This window comes from Anomalospiza imberbis, chromosome 6 (assembly GCF_031753505.1).
Source record: "Anomalospiza imberbis isolate Cuckoo-Finch-1a 21T00152 chromosome 6, ASM3175350v1, whole genome shotgun sequence".
In the NCBI taxonomy this organism is placed as follows: Eukaryota; Metazoa; Chordata; class Aves; order Passeriformes; family Viduidae; genus Anomalospiza; species Anomalospiza imberbis.
The window spans coordinates 36,267,413-36,285,525 of record NC_089686.1 but is presented as its reverse complement, the minus strand read 5'-3'; the positions used below and the strand labels follow the sequence as shown (position 1 = coordinate 36,285,525).

Genomic DNA, 18,113 nt, shown 5'->3' with positions numbered 1-18,113 from the left:
GAATTTTCCAATCATGTCACCTACTCACAGAATTTCAGCATTGCCTAATTTGTCACAAGGAAAGCAACCAAGGATTTCAAGATTTGAGTTCAGCACAAAGCACAGTTAGCTCCAGCTAATTTTTTCTCACCAATTTCACTTGACATTCACTGCCTCTATGTGCTTTTCCTATTAAATGGAGGTTTAAATGGGGATGGGTCAGGGTGAATACAAGTTTTATAAAAAGTTGCCAGGAAGAAGTGATGCAAATGAAATTTCCCTAATGTGCAGAAATTTGTTGGAAGTTTTATGTAAGCATCATTCAGCTGACAGGAAACTTAGCAATATATGTCAGATATAACAAACCATATTTGCATCTATTGAAAACACAAAGATTTGATTTTTTTTCCTCATTTACAAATTCTGACACTTCAGAGTTCTAATGATATTTGTCATACAGAGCAATATTAAAAATAGGTGATTGAATTTCAGAAATAAATTCAAATAAATAGTAAGAACAAAAGCATGATACTATCAGGAAGGCACTCTCCTCATACTAACCTATTAACAACAGATCTAATAAGAATTTCACAATAAAAAAATAGTTTTCTCATACAGTCTCATTTTCTTGTTTGTTGAAAATATATTAAAAACATACAAATTGCTATTGAAGGACTTATAAATACACTGTAAAGTTAATATCTATTCTTTTAGATTTATTATATGACAATTGTCATTAGTCAAGAACATTATGTCATATCTCATGGCAAATACCCTTGGTTACATGATGCTAAAGATAAGGGCTGGAAGTTTTAGCTACAGCAAATTGCAAGGAGGCCTAAACTGAAGACAAAGACTGAAAAATACCAAAGTTACTCTTGTTGCAATCCAGAATTAATTAATAGAAAAGAAAATCTGCTCTGATGATTAAACATTCAATTTTCCGCCCCTTCTCATTTTTGTATTTTAGCGCCTAGTATAGAAGCTATTCTTACTTATGCAGCCATCAAATGACCACATCTTACTTGCCTGCCTTGATTTAATGAGCAGACTTACTGGTTTTATGTCCCTGTGCAGGAATCCCACAGAATGAATACTTTCAATAGATTCCAAAATCTGCTTCCCAAGCCGCAGGGTGGTACTAATGGTGAATGTCCCTCGAGATTGGCTTCGACGCAGGTCTGCCAAGTTCCGACCCTGATAAAATTAAAAGGACATTTTCATTAAAAAATACTAATACCAAGATTCACAGATGCTGTAAAGGCTTCCTACTTCTTCTTTAGTTGTTCATGATTAACCATGAAATACTCTCAATACCTATTTTCACACTCAAGGGTAACACATCTCACCTAAATGTAATGACTGTATGTCCACGAGTATCTCCAACAGTAAATTTAGCATTTGTTTTTGAAAATACGATCTTAGTACCTTTCTATTCCTAAAAACATGGAACAAACTAATCCCTACTAGAAGACCAGTACAAACACTATTACTTAAAATTGTATTTTTTTCACACCCAAAATAAGGCCACTGAGAAAATGCTCATGAAGACTTCTTCACATTCACTTATTTAAGGAAAAGTACATAATTTAATTACACATTATATCAAACAGATGAAAAATATATTATGTAGGAAACGCAATCCCATGACATCACAGAACTGTGATTCTTCTAAAATAACAGACCAACAACAGTAGGAACTAGAACACACTTTTTTCAGTATTCATATTCACCAGGATGACAAAGGACATTGATCCCATAATTCTAAGTGCTAAGCACCTATTTTATCCCTTTTTAAATTAACAGGTCTTTTAGTAAAATGAAGTGTTTTATTTTACTTGCATAGGATAATTTTTCACTTTTATAAAAAAAGCCAACAAAATGCAGAGACTAATATAATACATTTTAGCTATTGTCAAGTGAAGACTTAAAAGAAATGTAAAATATCTCAGAAGACATCACAGTTCACTCTTCCAATAGTCAGATCTTTCTAAGGATGCAAGCTTTCTCTTTTTTGAGAGAATTATGGAAAGGATATATTAAAAAAAAAGATATAAGGATACACTCAATTTACATTCACTTACTACAATGCAATTGTAATCTTTGGGGCTTTTTTTGTTTGCTTGTTTAGCATCCTCTAAAATCTTACTAGTATTTTCATATACACTTGGCTAACAAACCTAACCACACAAGCAAACACTGAGCTCTTTGATACACTAACCTGCAACTGCATGACCACATAGTTAAATCTGTCATTCCGTCCACATCCTATGAATCTACAGACATGATCTTTTCCTAAGAGAAAAAGAAGCAAATTAGCCAATAATAATGAAATTTTGTGGTTTATTCCTGTAAATACCTAGGAAATTACTGAAAAATATGTAAAATAATAAATTAAGTCCCATGCAGTTCAACAGCAATAAAACTAAAGTTAGTTCTACCTGCAATTAAAGAGAAGCTTTCTCCCATAACCGCAGCTCTCATTCTTCCATAAGAAAATATGCATGACAATATGCCTAAACGTCCACAAATTTGAGGCACTTCGGATTGGAAAAGGTTATTTTCTTACAAAGCTAATGGTTTGTAATAGACAATATTCCTAGCCAATATTCTTCTTTTCTATAAGCTGCAGACGCCATGATGAAAGAAAACAGTAGTGTTACTTGTGAGTTATGTTTTATACGAAAAAATTGTAGAAAATGTAATTCAACTAATCCAATTTATTAATATCTTTCTTTAGAACACAATCCTTGCTGTTTAGCTACAAAAGATAAATTCAGCTCAGGTATACTGAAACAGAAAAAAAAAATTAGATTTTTGTTTAAGCTGATTTTCTTTAAAGCCTCCTCCTGTCCTAGAAGCAAATGGTGGAGAAGATAGGTCAGAAATAATCTCCTTACTGTCCTGCAGTTGTAAATCAAAGCAGAATATTCCCCGGGTAAATACAGAGAAAAAGGCAAGCCAAAGGCTGCAGCTGGAAACAGAATGGGAAAATCTTTTGTCATTTTGGTACTAGTGTTCATTGACTTGGAGAAAAGCTGGGACCCCTCATGATCCCACTCTGCCCCATTCTATGACAGAACAGGGAACTGCAGGGTTAAAGCTCCTCGGGCCATTTACCTTCCTTTCTCACAGCAGTGGAAGCTACAGCCAACAGAAAGCTGATGATCTCAAGTGATTGTTACAGATGTGTAAAATTTGTCACCTAATATTTCTATCATGAGTTTCTTTACCCTTTGGATTATAAGAATGTCATAATCCCAAACCACGCTACTCATTGCCGTTTTCAAAACACCATAATGTCTAGCTACAGATCTGAGGAGACCTTTTGCTACTGCTGCACTTGTAGCTCCATCAAAGCTCTAAAACTTGACCCTACAGCTTCTAAATATTTTCAATTCACAGAAAAATGGCTGCCTGTTTCTCGCTTCCTCAGGAAGCTGCCTGCCACATCCAATTAAAACAGGTAGGTAGGCCCTTTTAAACAAAGAAAATCTTACAGGATTCAGCAAAATAATTTATTTTAAAAGAAATCTCTACATTTTCAAAATATGTAAGTGCTAAACTTTAACTGGTTTTCCTCCACTTTTTCCTTCCCTCCATTTGTTCAAGACAGGCAATGTTACAGACAGTATAATTTTATGAAGAAAAAGGATTAATAGCAAATTTATCAAGATGAAACTTTGTATATTCATTGCTGCAGTTTCCATTAATGAAGTCTCATCTCAAATATTTATGATTAATTTTACAGCCACCTGTGGGTATTCTGAAGGAACATCTTCAGAGAAACATATATTAGTTAGATTTTATCTGACAAATTCAGTAAATGTCTAAAACTCAGTTTAGTCAGAGAAATCCCATTTTGACTGGAACACCAACTCAGTTTGTGTGGTAAATTCCCTAGAAAGTTTTATATAAAATTGAGGAAAGAAGAAGGACAGAACTAAAGCCTGAATGCCTTATACAAACAGAATGATCCTCCACCAGTCTAGTGGGACTACACACACCTACTACAGTCTTTTCCTCAGCAGGAAAACAGTATTTTCTTACACCTGTGAGCTACACTGCTGCGCTGCAGGGCGAGAAGATGATGTTAATAGGCTGCAGGGAACAACTCTGCCCTTGAAAAATCTCCTAGGGAGGGTGCTAAGCCTGTGTGCCATTCCTCAGGCTGCTGCAGTGTAGCACTACAGCAGTTCACAGCCTACACCAGACACAGCCCATCACTAAATTACGCTCCAGAGCTGTAAATGAGTGAGGGAGAAGTCTGTAAGGTTGTGTGAGACAGAAACCAGCTGAGTGAGTCTCACTCTCACTGAGTGAGATGTGATAAATCTGTCTTCTCCCATCTGACTGTGGGAACAGATGGCCTAACAACATGGTTAAACAAAACAACCATCTGTTGCAGCACATTTCTTTCTTTTAAAAAAAAGCAAAAGTAAGGAACTTAAAGAGTTAAACAATATTCTGCAACAATAATTAGGAGACAGCAGGGAGAAAAAAAATTAAGATGTAATTGATGACTAAGCTGTAATAAATGGCCATATCAGTGAGCCTAGTCCTCCTTCATAATTAAGAGAGAAGTCATACAATTACTCACATATTCCAGCATGTTTCGCTAGCTCAAAAAGAACTTCTCTGAAGTTTTTCATTAGTCACTGCACCATATACAAAGTTACTACTTTTATATACTTCATTACACCACATAGTTATTACTCATTTTACCCCCACAATAATGACCATGATGTTTTAATTTCAAAAGTTTCTGAAAGTAAAGAATGGTAGGAAATAGTACATCCCTACACTTCTGCCAACAGCTATTCTTATCAGTTTCACAGTTTCTGTGAAATAGGGTTCTAATAATATACATACAATCAAAGGCAGGTTTATAACTCTGAGAATGTGCTTAGGCCTATTATAGAATAGAAGAACACACCTGCCCATTTCTTCTCTTCTAAAAGACTGTTTCTTCATACTATTCCACAAACTGTGCAATATTTTTAAAAAATCAGATCCACACATCAAGAAAATCTTCATCAACACTGCAAGCTCATTGTCTCTCATTATTAAGAGAGGAAACTTTTCAAATATTTGAAATAAAAAGGATTTTCATGGCAATTTTACACCTTCTTCTCTATGCCCAATGTGACTAGAACACCTTGCAAGAACAGAACCTAAGTCCTTTGGGAAAAGGAGAGTAATTATATATATAAATATATATACATACATACACACACACCAAAAAGGGATAGAAAAACAAGATAAAAGTTGGTCTCAGAGGGCATATGCTAATACAGAGTTGCTACAAAAATATCCTAAAATAACTGTTTACAATATCACCTGGTCTGAATCTGCATGAAAAGAAAAAACTTGTCAAAAATACGACTAATTTCTAAATGATAAAAAAGCATTTAAGAATAATAATAAAAAATCTTTAAGAATCAATTATAAAGGTGTTTTCCATTCCCCTTCTTGTCCACTTTTCTTCATTTTCCCTATGCTTCAAATTTTTAGCTCTTCCATAATGAAACTTGTGAAGGTAAAGAAATTAATGCAAATGGCTCCTAGGAGCAAAGATTTCCGGTAAAACATAAATTGGTCTCTACCATAATCTTATTTAATAAAAAATCCTTCCAAGTATGGATAAAAAAAGCTGCATGTAAAACTAAAGTACTGTATCTGTGCAAATTATAAATCACAATACACGCAAAAGGTTCACTTGACCCATCTCTTCACTGTCTTTGCTTCACTGATCACCTACAACATTCCCTGTCTAAAACCAGAGCAGTAACAGCATTAAGTGTAAACTTCTACAACAGCAACTAGAGGTAACCTCTAGTTTTACTATCACCACCAACTTTTTTTTTGTGCAAGTCAGCAACAAGATACAAAATGTAAGTAATAATATATTTAGATTGTTTTCTCACAAGAAAGATTGTCAAAAGTGTTATTTCCAAAGATCTGGTATAAAATCTGGTTTTCAGTTATACAAAAGCTTCTATTTATTATTTGCTCAGAGAAATAATACTGAGAAAATAAGTAACAGAAATAGTTATTTGGATTATATATTCTGTGGATTATTTGTCTCAGTGGATCTTTTGTTCATATGTTTCATTATTCTGCTCTTTTTATCTAGACGTTTCCCATGATTCAATAGAACCAAAGACTCTTCTGCAGGAAGACTTGGGCTGCTTGGAATTATAGTTTCCTAACTATTCCTCTGAGAGTATAACTTCTGTGAGGCCCTGTGGCAAATTTTCACACATAAATATTATTTCATTATTTTTTTCCACATGTATTTCAAAATATAAAAAAGTTTTGACTAAGAAAAAATCCCTTTTCTAATATCTTAACTGAAAATCCACCATACTGTAATTTACAGTAGAAAGTTAAAATGCACTCCAGTTACACAGTGCTATATAAGGTCATGTTTTCATAAATACATTGGCATTGTAGTGCTACCAAACTGCAGTGCTTTCTTTCACCTCTATAAATTTCCTTATCATTTAGTTGTTTCATCTATACCACTTTAAAGACTCTGGGTTTTGCAAAATAGAATCAAGCTCATGTGTGCAGAAAAAAAACCCACCAACTCTTGGAAAAATTAATTCTGAATGTTTAAAAACACCAGGAGTAACAAAGTATTTTTCTTCAAAACTCACTGTCTTTAGGATAATTTCTTTCAAGAACCCTGACAAATGTTTTCCAATCTTTCAATTGGCAATACTGAAATTTACTATTAATCTCTGGACTAGAAACTTTAAAATTCAAAGAAAATCTCACTGCTCAGCTATTTAATACTAGATGTTTTAGTGAAATCCTTGAAACAGACAAAAGCGTAGGAACAGTTTGTTACCATCATAACATGTGACATGCTTGCCCTCTTAAATCTATAGAGGCTGTCAATTCCTGCTGCAGTGTGACCTTTACAGCTCACTAGGCAGCACCATATGTCATGCAGACTTTGTTTTATTCAAAGTAAGAGTTTGGAAAAATTGGCCTGCTGACAGGAATGCATGTATTATTCAAAATCTTCCAGATTAAAAATAATAATTTTTAAAGAAAAAGTCACTGTTTAAACTTTCTTTCTGTAATCTTGTGTTGTAAAAAGCAATGAAGAGAAGCCACTACATATTTCTCTGTATTGATAGCTTCATTAAAGTATCTGAAGGTACAGAAAGTGTGACTATTCGAACTCTGGTTCAAGGAATTGAAGCCTGGAAGTATTTCAGGATTTTACATGCCAGTAGTTTTTTCATACAAGTCACAGTACTTTAAAGCTGGGGCTTTTGCTTGTGGGGATTTTTTAATGTATGTTTCCTATTTCAGTATTAGGATTCTCTGCAAAGCAAAGAAAACAAATATTCTTAACACATATTCTATGTGAAGGACCCTCAAATATTCAATGCTACTTAGTACAGAAAAAAAAATCTTAGAAGAAAAAATAAAAACAAGAATAATAACAAAGTCTAGAGCAAAAGACAAAAAGATATGGATTCAGAATAAAGTAAATCTGAACCGAGATTTTTGCTGCAATTGAATTATTTTTGTTGCTCTTTTTATTTTCTTATCATCCCATTTCAAACAAAAGCTTCACTGTAGCAAAACTTTCAGAATCTGAAAGAGCTTCTATTCCACCTTTAATAATCATTTACCAAGAATATGCAGAATATAGGAAATATTTACTAAAAATATTATTATAATCACAATTATTTTTTAAAGAAGACACACTGACATTCTACTTCTCACATATGGAAGGTACAGCCCTACCTTGCAGCTTCTTCAACACAGCTACTTCCATTTTCAGCACTTGCTTTGGCTGCTGAGCTGATTCGACCTTCAGTGCAACATTTTCCCGAGTAAGCAAGTCCAGTGCATCGTAAATTTCTCCAAATCCTCCACCTCCTATTTTCCTCAACTATATTGAGGAAAAAGAAAGAACAAGAACATATTTTAAAGAGGGGAGAAGAAAGAAAATAAAACAGCAATACTTCTTTGTTCTGCCTGTCATACTGCAAACGCTGTTGTATTACAAATAGATTTTAAAATAATAATTATATCCTTCAGTACATAAAAGAGCTACTGAATAATTGACCAAGGTATGGCTAACCACAGTTTGGAAGAGAACACATCTGATCCCCATCTGCACTATTGTATATAGCATAATAGAAGAGTGCAGTAGTATTCCCAGCATGAATCTGGGCAAAGTCAGCATGCTGAATAAAGTCTTTCCTCAAATAGTCACACACACCCCAGAGATCTTCAGATACAAATGCACAGTGACATTTTTAAAATATGCCATCTTTTTCTCTTTTCAGAAATATGCACACTGAATAATAACAGTAAAAAGTTATGCAAGTTCTTGGACTTCCTGAAAAGAGACAGTATTTTCTATTATATGGAGTGACTTAACACACAGCAGCTAAATCATAAATTATTAGAAATGGCTAAGATTATCTTTGAATATACATCTCAAATGTTACTCACATTCACTTACAATTCACCAATATCACTCTTATTAACAGACAGACTCAAGAAACTTGCAGCACTGAAAGTTTCATCTGTGCAAGAAAGAGGTAAAAAGAATGCTCATGGCATACTAATTAGTTTGCACTACATTCAGAGCAAATATTAAAAGATGTTTTTTTCACTCTGCTTTAAGTGGTCATGGGGAACAGACACTTCTTTGGTTTTCAATATCAAAAATGTCATTGTTGTTTCACAAAAAGCCTCCCCTGGCTAACATTCTAAAGCTGATAAAAGAGAAAAGGAGACAAAAAAGAATTTACCCTAAGACTAACATGGTTTTTTAAATGTCATCTGAAAACATACAGTTGCTAACATTATATGACTACACTGTATAAAATTTCATCTAAACTGTCCAGGGTTCTAGAGAGCAGCAATATGCTGACATATCTTCAGATTCTGAAAAGTAATCTAATGTCTCCTAATCAACACCATCAGACATTCAACTGAGCAGGAAAAACATTTTTTAAAATAGCCTAGGCTGTATGAATAAAGAAGATAACAGATAACACATGACTTTTAAGCATAGTACAAGCACACCAGTGAGAATGCATGGTGGAAAAGGTGAGAAGAAAAGGAAAGAGGTGACACAACCACACAGATATCCTCACCACCTTACAAATATAGTCACGTTTATCATCTAACTTCATTTACCAGCTTTAAGAAATGGCCAGACCACAAAAGATTGTCTTTGAAAGCATTGTTTCTCTGCATATGTGCTTAAAATAAATTTAAAACAAACAAAACCACCACCACAGTAACAAAATAAACAGATCAATTTATATCCTCGGCTAAAGTACACCAGAATCATTAACATGCACCCAATAATTACACCACTCATTAGTTCCAGGCACAAATTAACCTCTCTTTGATTGTAGAAAAAATACTTTCCACATCCTTTGTCACTGAGTCACACACATTCAACAATGAGTCCGTATTTTCCTTGGGTTTTTTCTTGCCAACATCCCTATAGAAGCTTTTCTTGTTCCTTTTCACATCCTTCACCAGTCACAACTGCCAGCTGAGCTCTGGATTTCCCAAATATTCATTACACAGAGGCAACATTTCCACAGTCATCTTGGGCAGCCCATCCCTGTTCCCACCTTCTGTTCACTTGCATTTTGCTTTCCAGTTCACACAGGTGGTGACCACTCAATCATACTGGCCTCCTGTCACATCTGCTCAACATCTTTTACCTCTGAGGAGGACCACAACGCCCTTGTTTACACCTGCATTACAATTTCCCACTTTGTTCATTAGTTTCAGCCTTCTCTTTTTGCATTCAGCATCTCACACCCCAAACTCTTTCTCTCCATTCTGTCTTCGACTTCTGTGCCTTTATATGCTTCCAGGCTAAAGCATACAATTTCCAACAAGTTTTATCTCGGTACCTTTGCTTACACTACTACACTATTGAATGGCATTTTGAAACATATCTAAAATCAATTATCATTACCAGCAAGTTTCTCCAAGTCGGGATTGTAATAAATGTTTCAAAGGCAAAAAAGAGGCATGAGGAAAGGCAACAACAAAGGATAAAAGCAAATGCTAACAGACACCACTAGAGAAGGGGGTTGTCACTGGGGAAAAATATTTTATAATGTTTTTTTATGCTTACTTTTCACAATATAATCACCCAAAATAATGTCTAGGTTAAAATTAAATTTAATTGAACATAGGTATTCAAAACTTTCATGTCCAAAAATTTTAGATAAGGTTTTCACAACTGCAGTGAACAAGGTCCTCAACAGCAAAAAAAATCCAAAAACCACATTTCAGTTTCTTCTGCTGGGAGACAGTCTTATGAAATCCTGAATTCAGGAAGTCTATCACCTTAGATGCCATCAAGAAATCCTTAAAGTTTGCTACAGAAGATAAGAAATTGAAGAGCTACCCACAGGAAGTACTTGGCACTCATCTACCTGTAATACTTGATCTGGAAAACATACAAGTGAAAATGTATAATTACATGAAATGAACTTCAGCCTGCTTTCAAAATTTTCCAGAAGACACTTATATCATCAGCAGTCTTCATTACATAGGAAAGAAAATGAACCTGAAGAAAACATAGCTACTGCTGCACACATCAGACAACTAAGTGGTTTTGTGGATAGTAATATATTAGTATGTTATTACCAATTGTATTTTGTATATTATTGTATATAAAATGGTATTTTATATTATTTGATCTGATTCAAGACTGTGCTGGTTTTACTTCACTGCTGTATTGAGATTAAATATTAGAAGGTATTTTACAAATACATATACTCCAGAAATTATTATTTAGGTTCTATTTATCTAAAAGGAAATACATAGATTCCCTACACAAAGTTAGTATCAGCTTCCTGCATATTTAAATGAAAGATAGGGTGCAAGACAGTTGAAATCATTCTCTCTTACGAATTTAAAATTAATGATGAATTTGTATCTTCTATGTTCAGTCTTACAGTTCTCAAAAACTTGAAATAGGAGAGTAATATAAAGTAAGCAATTCAGAATCCATTCACAGCCTACTACACACACACAGATGCTCTAAACGTTCTATTGTGAACTGGCCTTTTTTTCCCTTATATTTTTATTCTAAGTAAAAAAACCAAAGTGATCAGAGGAATGGAGAAGGAACTACAAGAACTCAGCCTGTTTCTCCCAGCAAAAATAGCTTCAAATGGATACTATTTCCCTCAAGATGCAAATCAAGGATATGAACAGCAAAAGAGAACAGAGCTATTTATGGCAAAGCCAATGCTGGCACACAGTCAAGCGAATACAAATCACCTGAGAATAAATCTATGCCATAAAATCCAACAAACAAAAGGAAGAGCAGCAAGGCCCTGAAAGATCTTCCTATAAGGAGTAACATATCTCACAAACCTACTTGTTTCAGGGGAGGGCATCTGACTGATCTCCAAGACAGACTGATACAATCACAGGCTCACTGGGTTCAATATACTGACAGTACTCTTCCAGTTGTGCTATGATCAGGCACTACATTGGGATTTAAGAGCTCTCCTAGGTCCTTATCAGAAAAAAAAAAAAATAACCCACTTTAAATTCTCATAACTTTTCTTTAAAGTAGGGTAAGAGAAACAAGTAGTTTTAAAGCCCATTCACAATTTAATTAAGTATTAAGCAAAATATATCTCACAAGAATTTTGAAATTACTTTCAAAGCACAAACCACTTCTTTCTAAAAACATGTTTCAAAGAAGATACAGAATTGCAGGAAGGCATACTCACCACCTTCCATCTTTCTTTGACCAGTATTCCCACACTGAGGATGTCAGGCTGATCCCCTCCTCCACTCATTGCAACCTCCTGAGGTGATGGAGCTGCTATGCAAAGTCTGCGTCAGTAGAAACCATCCAGATCTCAGGAATGGCTTCCATTTAACCAGTCACTGCAGAAACAGAGCAGAACTCAGTGATTAACAGAATAACAAGAAATACAGCAAAAGTTGTGTTTCTCACTCAACACCTTAACTAGTTTTTGTACCCCACAGTGACTAACGTTGAAATTCTAGCAAAACAGTTTCCAGTACAGAAAAAAATTCAAGGATAGCCTTTCTTAATTTTCCAACTTGCTCTCTCCCAAATCTCCAATACCAATCTCAATACAGAACTAATGAACTTAAACATTTTCAGCGGTATATTCCACAGTTTCAAATTTCAAATTGCAGTTTCAAGCTGCTGCAAGGTATAATTACTTTCAAACTTAATTTTAATAATTCCTTTTAAAATTAGTAATTAATTAAACAAACTAATTAATAACTTATTTAATAATTGTTTAATTAATTTATGGTACTATATAACATTAAAATAATATTAACCAAAAATTACTGTGTTAAAAATAGATACTTAAATTTCAGTTGCCATGCATACAGATTACTTTACATTTTACAATGTGCTTCACATATCTAGGATTATTTCTGATTAAATACATCTAAAGTACAATTATCTCAGGCTATAAACAGCTGTCTTTGGTAAGGAAAAAATCCTGTCTTTGGTAATTCTGACAGTTTATTTTTTTTAATTTTCTGGTTTTAGCAATCATTGCTGAATTGGATTATAGATATCATTATAATAAATTGTACTTTGGAGATTAGCATATCCATAATGGCTCCCATCAGCAACTACTACAACCAATTAAAAGCTTATTTCAATTCTTTAAGCTTTTCTAGAACTGTGCTTATTGTTTCACTGGTGTAATTAAACAAATGTAACTCTTTGTATAAGCCTTCTTATCCAAAGACAATACTCTTTGAAAAGTATATTTGCTTTAGGTTATTTCTATGGCTTTTAAAATAGCATAACTGCAAGTGAACAATGCTTCTCTCCCTGAATCAACACACATATGATATGCAAAATTGGTAAAAACATTCTGATTTAAATCAGCAGTATGGCCTACCACGTGGCTAACTGCCAGTTTTACTACTGAGACTAAATTATGCTTTTTTAGTAAACACTCCACTGCTTGAACAACCTGGCTTTTTAAGACAAACTTTTGTTTGACACAACAGTAACTGCAGTTTTTTTCCATGTTCTTTGATATTTCCTTTTCATATTATATTTACGCCTTTTTGCTTCAATTGGACATTATGACAGTTGAACCAACTCCAGATAAAACAGACACCTCTGGAGAAACATAAATCTGGATTAGTTGAGGATCTAAATTTACATCCAATGAGAGTGCATTACGTGCCTGTAAAGGAGTGTTCATTCAGAATACATAACCTAAATTGGTTTTATTCAAACAAATGAAGGGAAACCAAATTAAGATTGTGTATTGTGAGTAACAGCATTAATCCTGCAATTTAATCAATTCAAATTCTACCAGTGATAGTAAATTCTCCCCTGCAGATAAGGTCAAAATTCTAAAAAGAACTAGAGCCATTTATGTGGACCCCTTAACATTACTAACCACAGACCACACTCACTGTCCTTTCTAACAGAATTATCATAACACAGTCAAGAACAAAGACGAAACAAAAACCCACTAATGAAGGGGAAAAGGTATATTTCCAAAAATACATCCTTTAAAGCACATACAGTGACTTTTCCTCTTTTCCCCATTTTAACTCAAATGTTTGCTTCTCTTTCCACCACCTGCTATCGAAGCATGGGTTGGTCTTGACAAATAAATAGTTCACTTCTATACTGGAACTTCAAGAGGGTTTTTTTCTTCCTGATATTTGCTTAAAACAAGTAATGGTGAAACGATTCATCTCACCACAGCAAAATCTAAAATCACAAGTCAGATTTTTGCTGAAGCTTTCAAACATGAGCAAAATTCATCACATTAGGAAAAGTAGATGCTTTATTAAATCAAAGATATGACAGTTCAAAGTTTTTTGTTAATTCTGCTATCAGCCTTGACTTGATTCCTGATTTGATACTTAACTTTTTTTTTTAATACATTTAAATTTACAATTTTTAGTCACAACTCTGACAAGTATTTCTGAGAGCTGTTAATTTGTGGATTCTTGAGCAGACTAACAGAACATCAGCAACTGGCCCAGAATGCAAAGGTCCAACACATACATTCAAAGAAACACCCTGTATTTTAAGAATTGTTGTAGAAGTTTATTATTGTATGTCATATCGACATGGCCAGGGTAACAAAATCTTCATTTGTACACAATTCCTCAATCCTATTCTAATACACTAATTCCTTGTTAAATCCTAGATCATTACAAAGCAACCATATCTATTCTGTATCATCAAAACCAGGTATTCAAAGCAATAAAGCACCAGGACCCATTGAACAGTCATGCATGGGAGGAAAAAGTTCTCTCGTGAGCCCTTGAAGAAAAGGTACTAAGCTCCTCCTGAAGCTTAATAATCAACTGCAAGCATTACAAACATGCTGAAGTAAAATTGAAGAATCCTCATGTATTCAAGACTTCAAGCAAAGCAGAAGGATTCAGTGACAAATATCAAGGCCAGAAGGCTTGAAATGTGTCCAAACTTTTATCTGATTGGGCTACTTCATAACTTCAAACCCTTTCAGTGAATTAGCACACACTAATATGTAAGACTCCAAAGTTCTTCACTGCTAATATGTTGTGTATGTTTCTTTCCTCACAATAAACATAACTTGCTTTGTTTCAAGGTTTAATACATTTAATTTTAACTTTTTACCACACAACTTGGTTACAGTTTTGGTAACCAAATTCCATTTCCAGTAATTTCACTTCATTTAAACATCTAAACATACTTTTTTAACTTCCTGTAAATTAATATATTTAGTTTTAAGCCTTCCTTCACAGCCATGGGTCTTTTATATGGTCCTCCTTCAAAACCCCTCTCCTTTCTCCACATTTTTCTTGTGGTATGGACAGCAACATTGAGCTCAACATCCACACTGAATTAGACTATATCATACCAATTCTTAATATGGAGAAAAGTGTTTTTCTTATTACTTCTTTGTGATAGAAGTCTTATTTCCCTAATTTAAGTCGGAAAGTGCTTTATACTTTTGCTAAACCACAACACTATCAGATGCTTATACACCTCCATCCTTACACTCAGGCATTGCTACAAGAATATGGTTTTTAAAGACCTTATTTACAATCTGATCTAGGCAGAGTTTCATTGTTCTGATGTGTTCTCTAATGTTCTTAACACTGTATAATCTGCAAATCTGTTAATTATTGATGTACTGCATTGGATAAATATCTTTATATTCCTTACCTAATAACAGATAAAGTGTGTCCTCGTAGGTGCAATTTAGATTACAATCACCTTCCCCAGATTTATACAGAAGAAAAGGACATTACTAGAGATGACTACATTTAAAGGACTTTTGGACAGACATAAATTATGCACTCTTTGGATGTGGTTCTCAGGTCAAGATTGAAACTGAAATTTCTCTGAATTTGGAAGGATTTGAATTCAGATTCTTTGGCCCATTCCAAATTTCACAGATGAATTAAAAGTAAATACAGTTGTATTTGTATTACTGAAACACATTGTTTTCAGCATAGCTCTTTAACAGGCTACAATGCTGTTAACAATTTAAGAAAGCTCCAGCATGTTTTGTGTTCTACTGAAGCAGATGAATAATTAATGACACACAGTTAAGGTGCACACTTTCCCTTACTCATTCAACAAATGAATCCTTTAGCAGTGCAGTTTTTTAGGTGCAGCAAGGCCATTTTCAGCACAACAAACACCTCTTTACAATTCTCCTAAAAAAGTAACAGCCACTCTAATTGCAATATATCTCATAAAATTCTGTATTTGTTAACTCATCAATTTTCTTACCAGATCAGTTTGTCACTTCAGAGGAACTTTTCAAGATAACACAACTACAGTGAAAGAAATTAGCCCTCTTTCAAATTTATTTCCAGGTGAGAGGTCATGGAGTAACTAGGACAATACAATGAGGATAGATTGTTCCATAACATAAGCCTCTGCTGGAAACTGATTGCAGTATAAAACAAGAACAGGTAAAGGAGCATTAGAGCTAATATCCAGAATATTGTACAGACATCCATTATATAAAACCCTTCTATCCACTTTCACTGATTTTAACTACACATTAGCCCTGCAAAAGATTAATTTACCCCATCCAAGTACACTAAGAGATTATATGGTATTTGAAAATCACAGTGCAAAATTTCCAGAAAAAAAGCAATCCTTTAATGTAATTTGCATGCATGTATATAATTCCCTTAGAGATAGCCTAAAGTGAAGCCAACCCCTGCTTGCCAGCCTGTATAGATGTTTAAATTCAGACCTAAGGCTGAGAAAGCACAGACAATTTTGGCTAAATGGATGTATTGTAAGTTCCAGGACAAAGCAAGGGAGCACAGAAGATTACTTCTGTCCATTGAAAGGAATACACGCCCTGTTGCCCCCGCTATGGAAATAGTATCAACCTTTTGCTATTAGGAACTCTCTGAGCATACTACGAACTCTACCTGCCTGCCTTCAGCTCATTCAAAAAAACTAGTAAATTAACTAGAATCTACCTTAGATGATTTCCATTTCTGTATTTTCTATTTTTAAGCAGAACTTAAGGAACAAAGAACATTTTAAAAGGCTAGCATAATGAGAAAATCAGGGCAGGAAATGTTCAAATGTCCTAATTTCACCACATTTACGGTAAAGTCCACTATCTTAGACAGGCTAAGAACGTGTTCAAATTGTTAATTCTAGGGATAGAAATTATTTAAATTCGTCTATTTGAACATCCAAATAGAAAGCCATCCTACACTTAAACCTGAATATTTTCTAAATACATTAATTAAAAGTTGGTGTTTTGAAAATCATCATTCACTGCATCAACGAGAAAACTGAATTTAAAACCTTGACTTAAATTTCCAACTGTACTGGTTGTGAAGAAAATCTTTTTAAAAATTCAACACGGAACCAATGTAATTTTAGGTTTTCCTTTCTCAAGTGCTTGGGTGCCAAAAATACTCATCACCATTTGCAGATTCCAGGTGTGAAAAGCTCCCAACTGTCTTCTGTGCTATTGCCAAAGAGTCTGTATTTCCTTCTGGCAACTTCTGCAGTTGTTATTACAAAGGTGGTGATATTTTCTCAGTTGGAAGATAGAGTTAAAAATATAACATTTAGTTTCAAGTTTTATTTTAAATATATATATATTTCAAGCTACCACACTATTTTCAGTTTGCAAGAGAATTCAGTACCAAAATATTATGAAAACCCAAGTAAGGCAAAGTTTATCAAAGGAATGTATTATGTTTCACTAAACCAACTAATTCATGTAGCAAAACCATAGAAGTTTTAGGCACACAAAACCCTCAAGTCCAAAACAGAATTTACAACTTGAAAATTAAATTGGACTTAAAAGAATTTGCATTGAAGTAAACTTCAGTATTTCTTGATCAGACCAGCTGAAATAAAGGGTGCTCTACATCTTGCCATAGAGAAAGGAAAGCATCTGCATGCACATGACAGGGAGAGATTATATGGTTGTGACACCTATCAGAGAAACAGAATGTAATTTCTTTCCTATAGAAAACCAGAAAAATTCAGTCAGGGAAGAATCAGAATGAGTTATATATCAAAAACATTATTTCATCCACGACACTTTTACCATCACATTTTCCAGATGTATGAGTTAATTTCCTAATTTGATTGGTCCCACTAGAGCACAAAGGCTTATGTCAGAAAAAGAGAAAGAATATAAGTTAGTTATAGGGAACAGGGAAAGGCTGGACAACTGTGTTGCTTTCAAGTGGAACCAGTTGTTGAACTTCAACCTCAGGTGCAGAGCCTTTAATACTGTTGTGAAAACCTAATCCTTGGGGAAGTGAAATTCATTCTCAATTTTTCCCACATCTCCGAGTGAGTTCCAAATCAAAAAGAGGATTGTGAAACCTTATTAATTACTCAAAAATTAATTTTAAAACCCTAAAAGTGTCACCTGTTTCAAAAAGAAAAGCTGTATTTCTGTGTCTTAGATTAACTAAGACTGCTATGGTATTGACAACAAACCTAAATGCAACTAGAATCATGGATTTTTGCTATAAAAATTTGTTTTACTTCTCAAGTCTTCTTCAAAGAAACTTGAAAATGGAAAGTCAGTTCTGCAATAACCTTAATTACACAAGGGTTTACAACAATAATTTTTTAAGAT

At 34.1% G+C, this 18,113-nt stretch overlaps 1 protein-coding gene across 5 annotated transcripts in view; it reads right to left on the bottom strand.

Moving 5' to 3' along the window:
- The window catches only part of TTBK2 (tau tubulin kinase 2), a 77,065-nt gene that overhangs the window by 42,728 nt on the left and 16,224 nt on the right, over positions 1-18,113 (bottom strand). For 4 of the 5 annotated variants that reach the window (XM_068193389.1, XM_068193393.1, XM_068193390.1 and 1 more), the window contains exons 2-5: positions 11,742-11,901; positions 7,750-7,897; positions 2,201-2,274; positions 1,036-1,176 (exon numbers count right to left, since the gene is read on the bottom strand). In XM_068193389.1, the coding sequence (XP_068049490.1) occupies positions 1,036-1,176; positions 2,201-2,274; positions 7,750-7,897; positions 11,742-11,810 (432 nt within the window). In that variant the 5' untranslated portion in view covers positions 11,811-11,901. Of the gene's footprint in view, positions 1-1,035; positions 1,177-2,200; positions 2,275-7,749; positions 7,898-11,741; positions 11,902-13,730; positions 13,755-18,113 lie in introns of those variants that run through there. The other variant, XM_068193392.1, reaches the window with a different exon arrangement.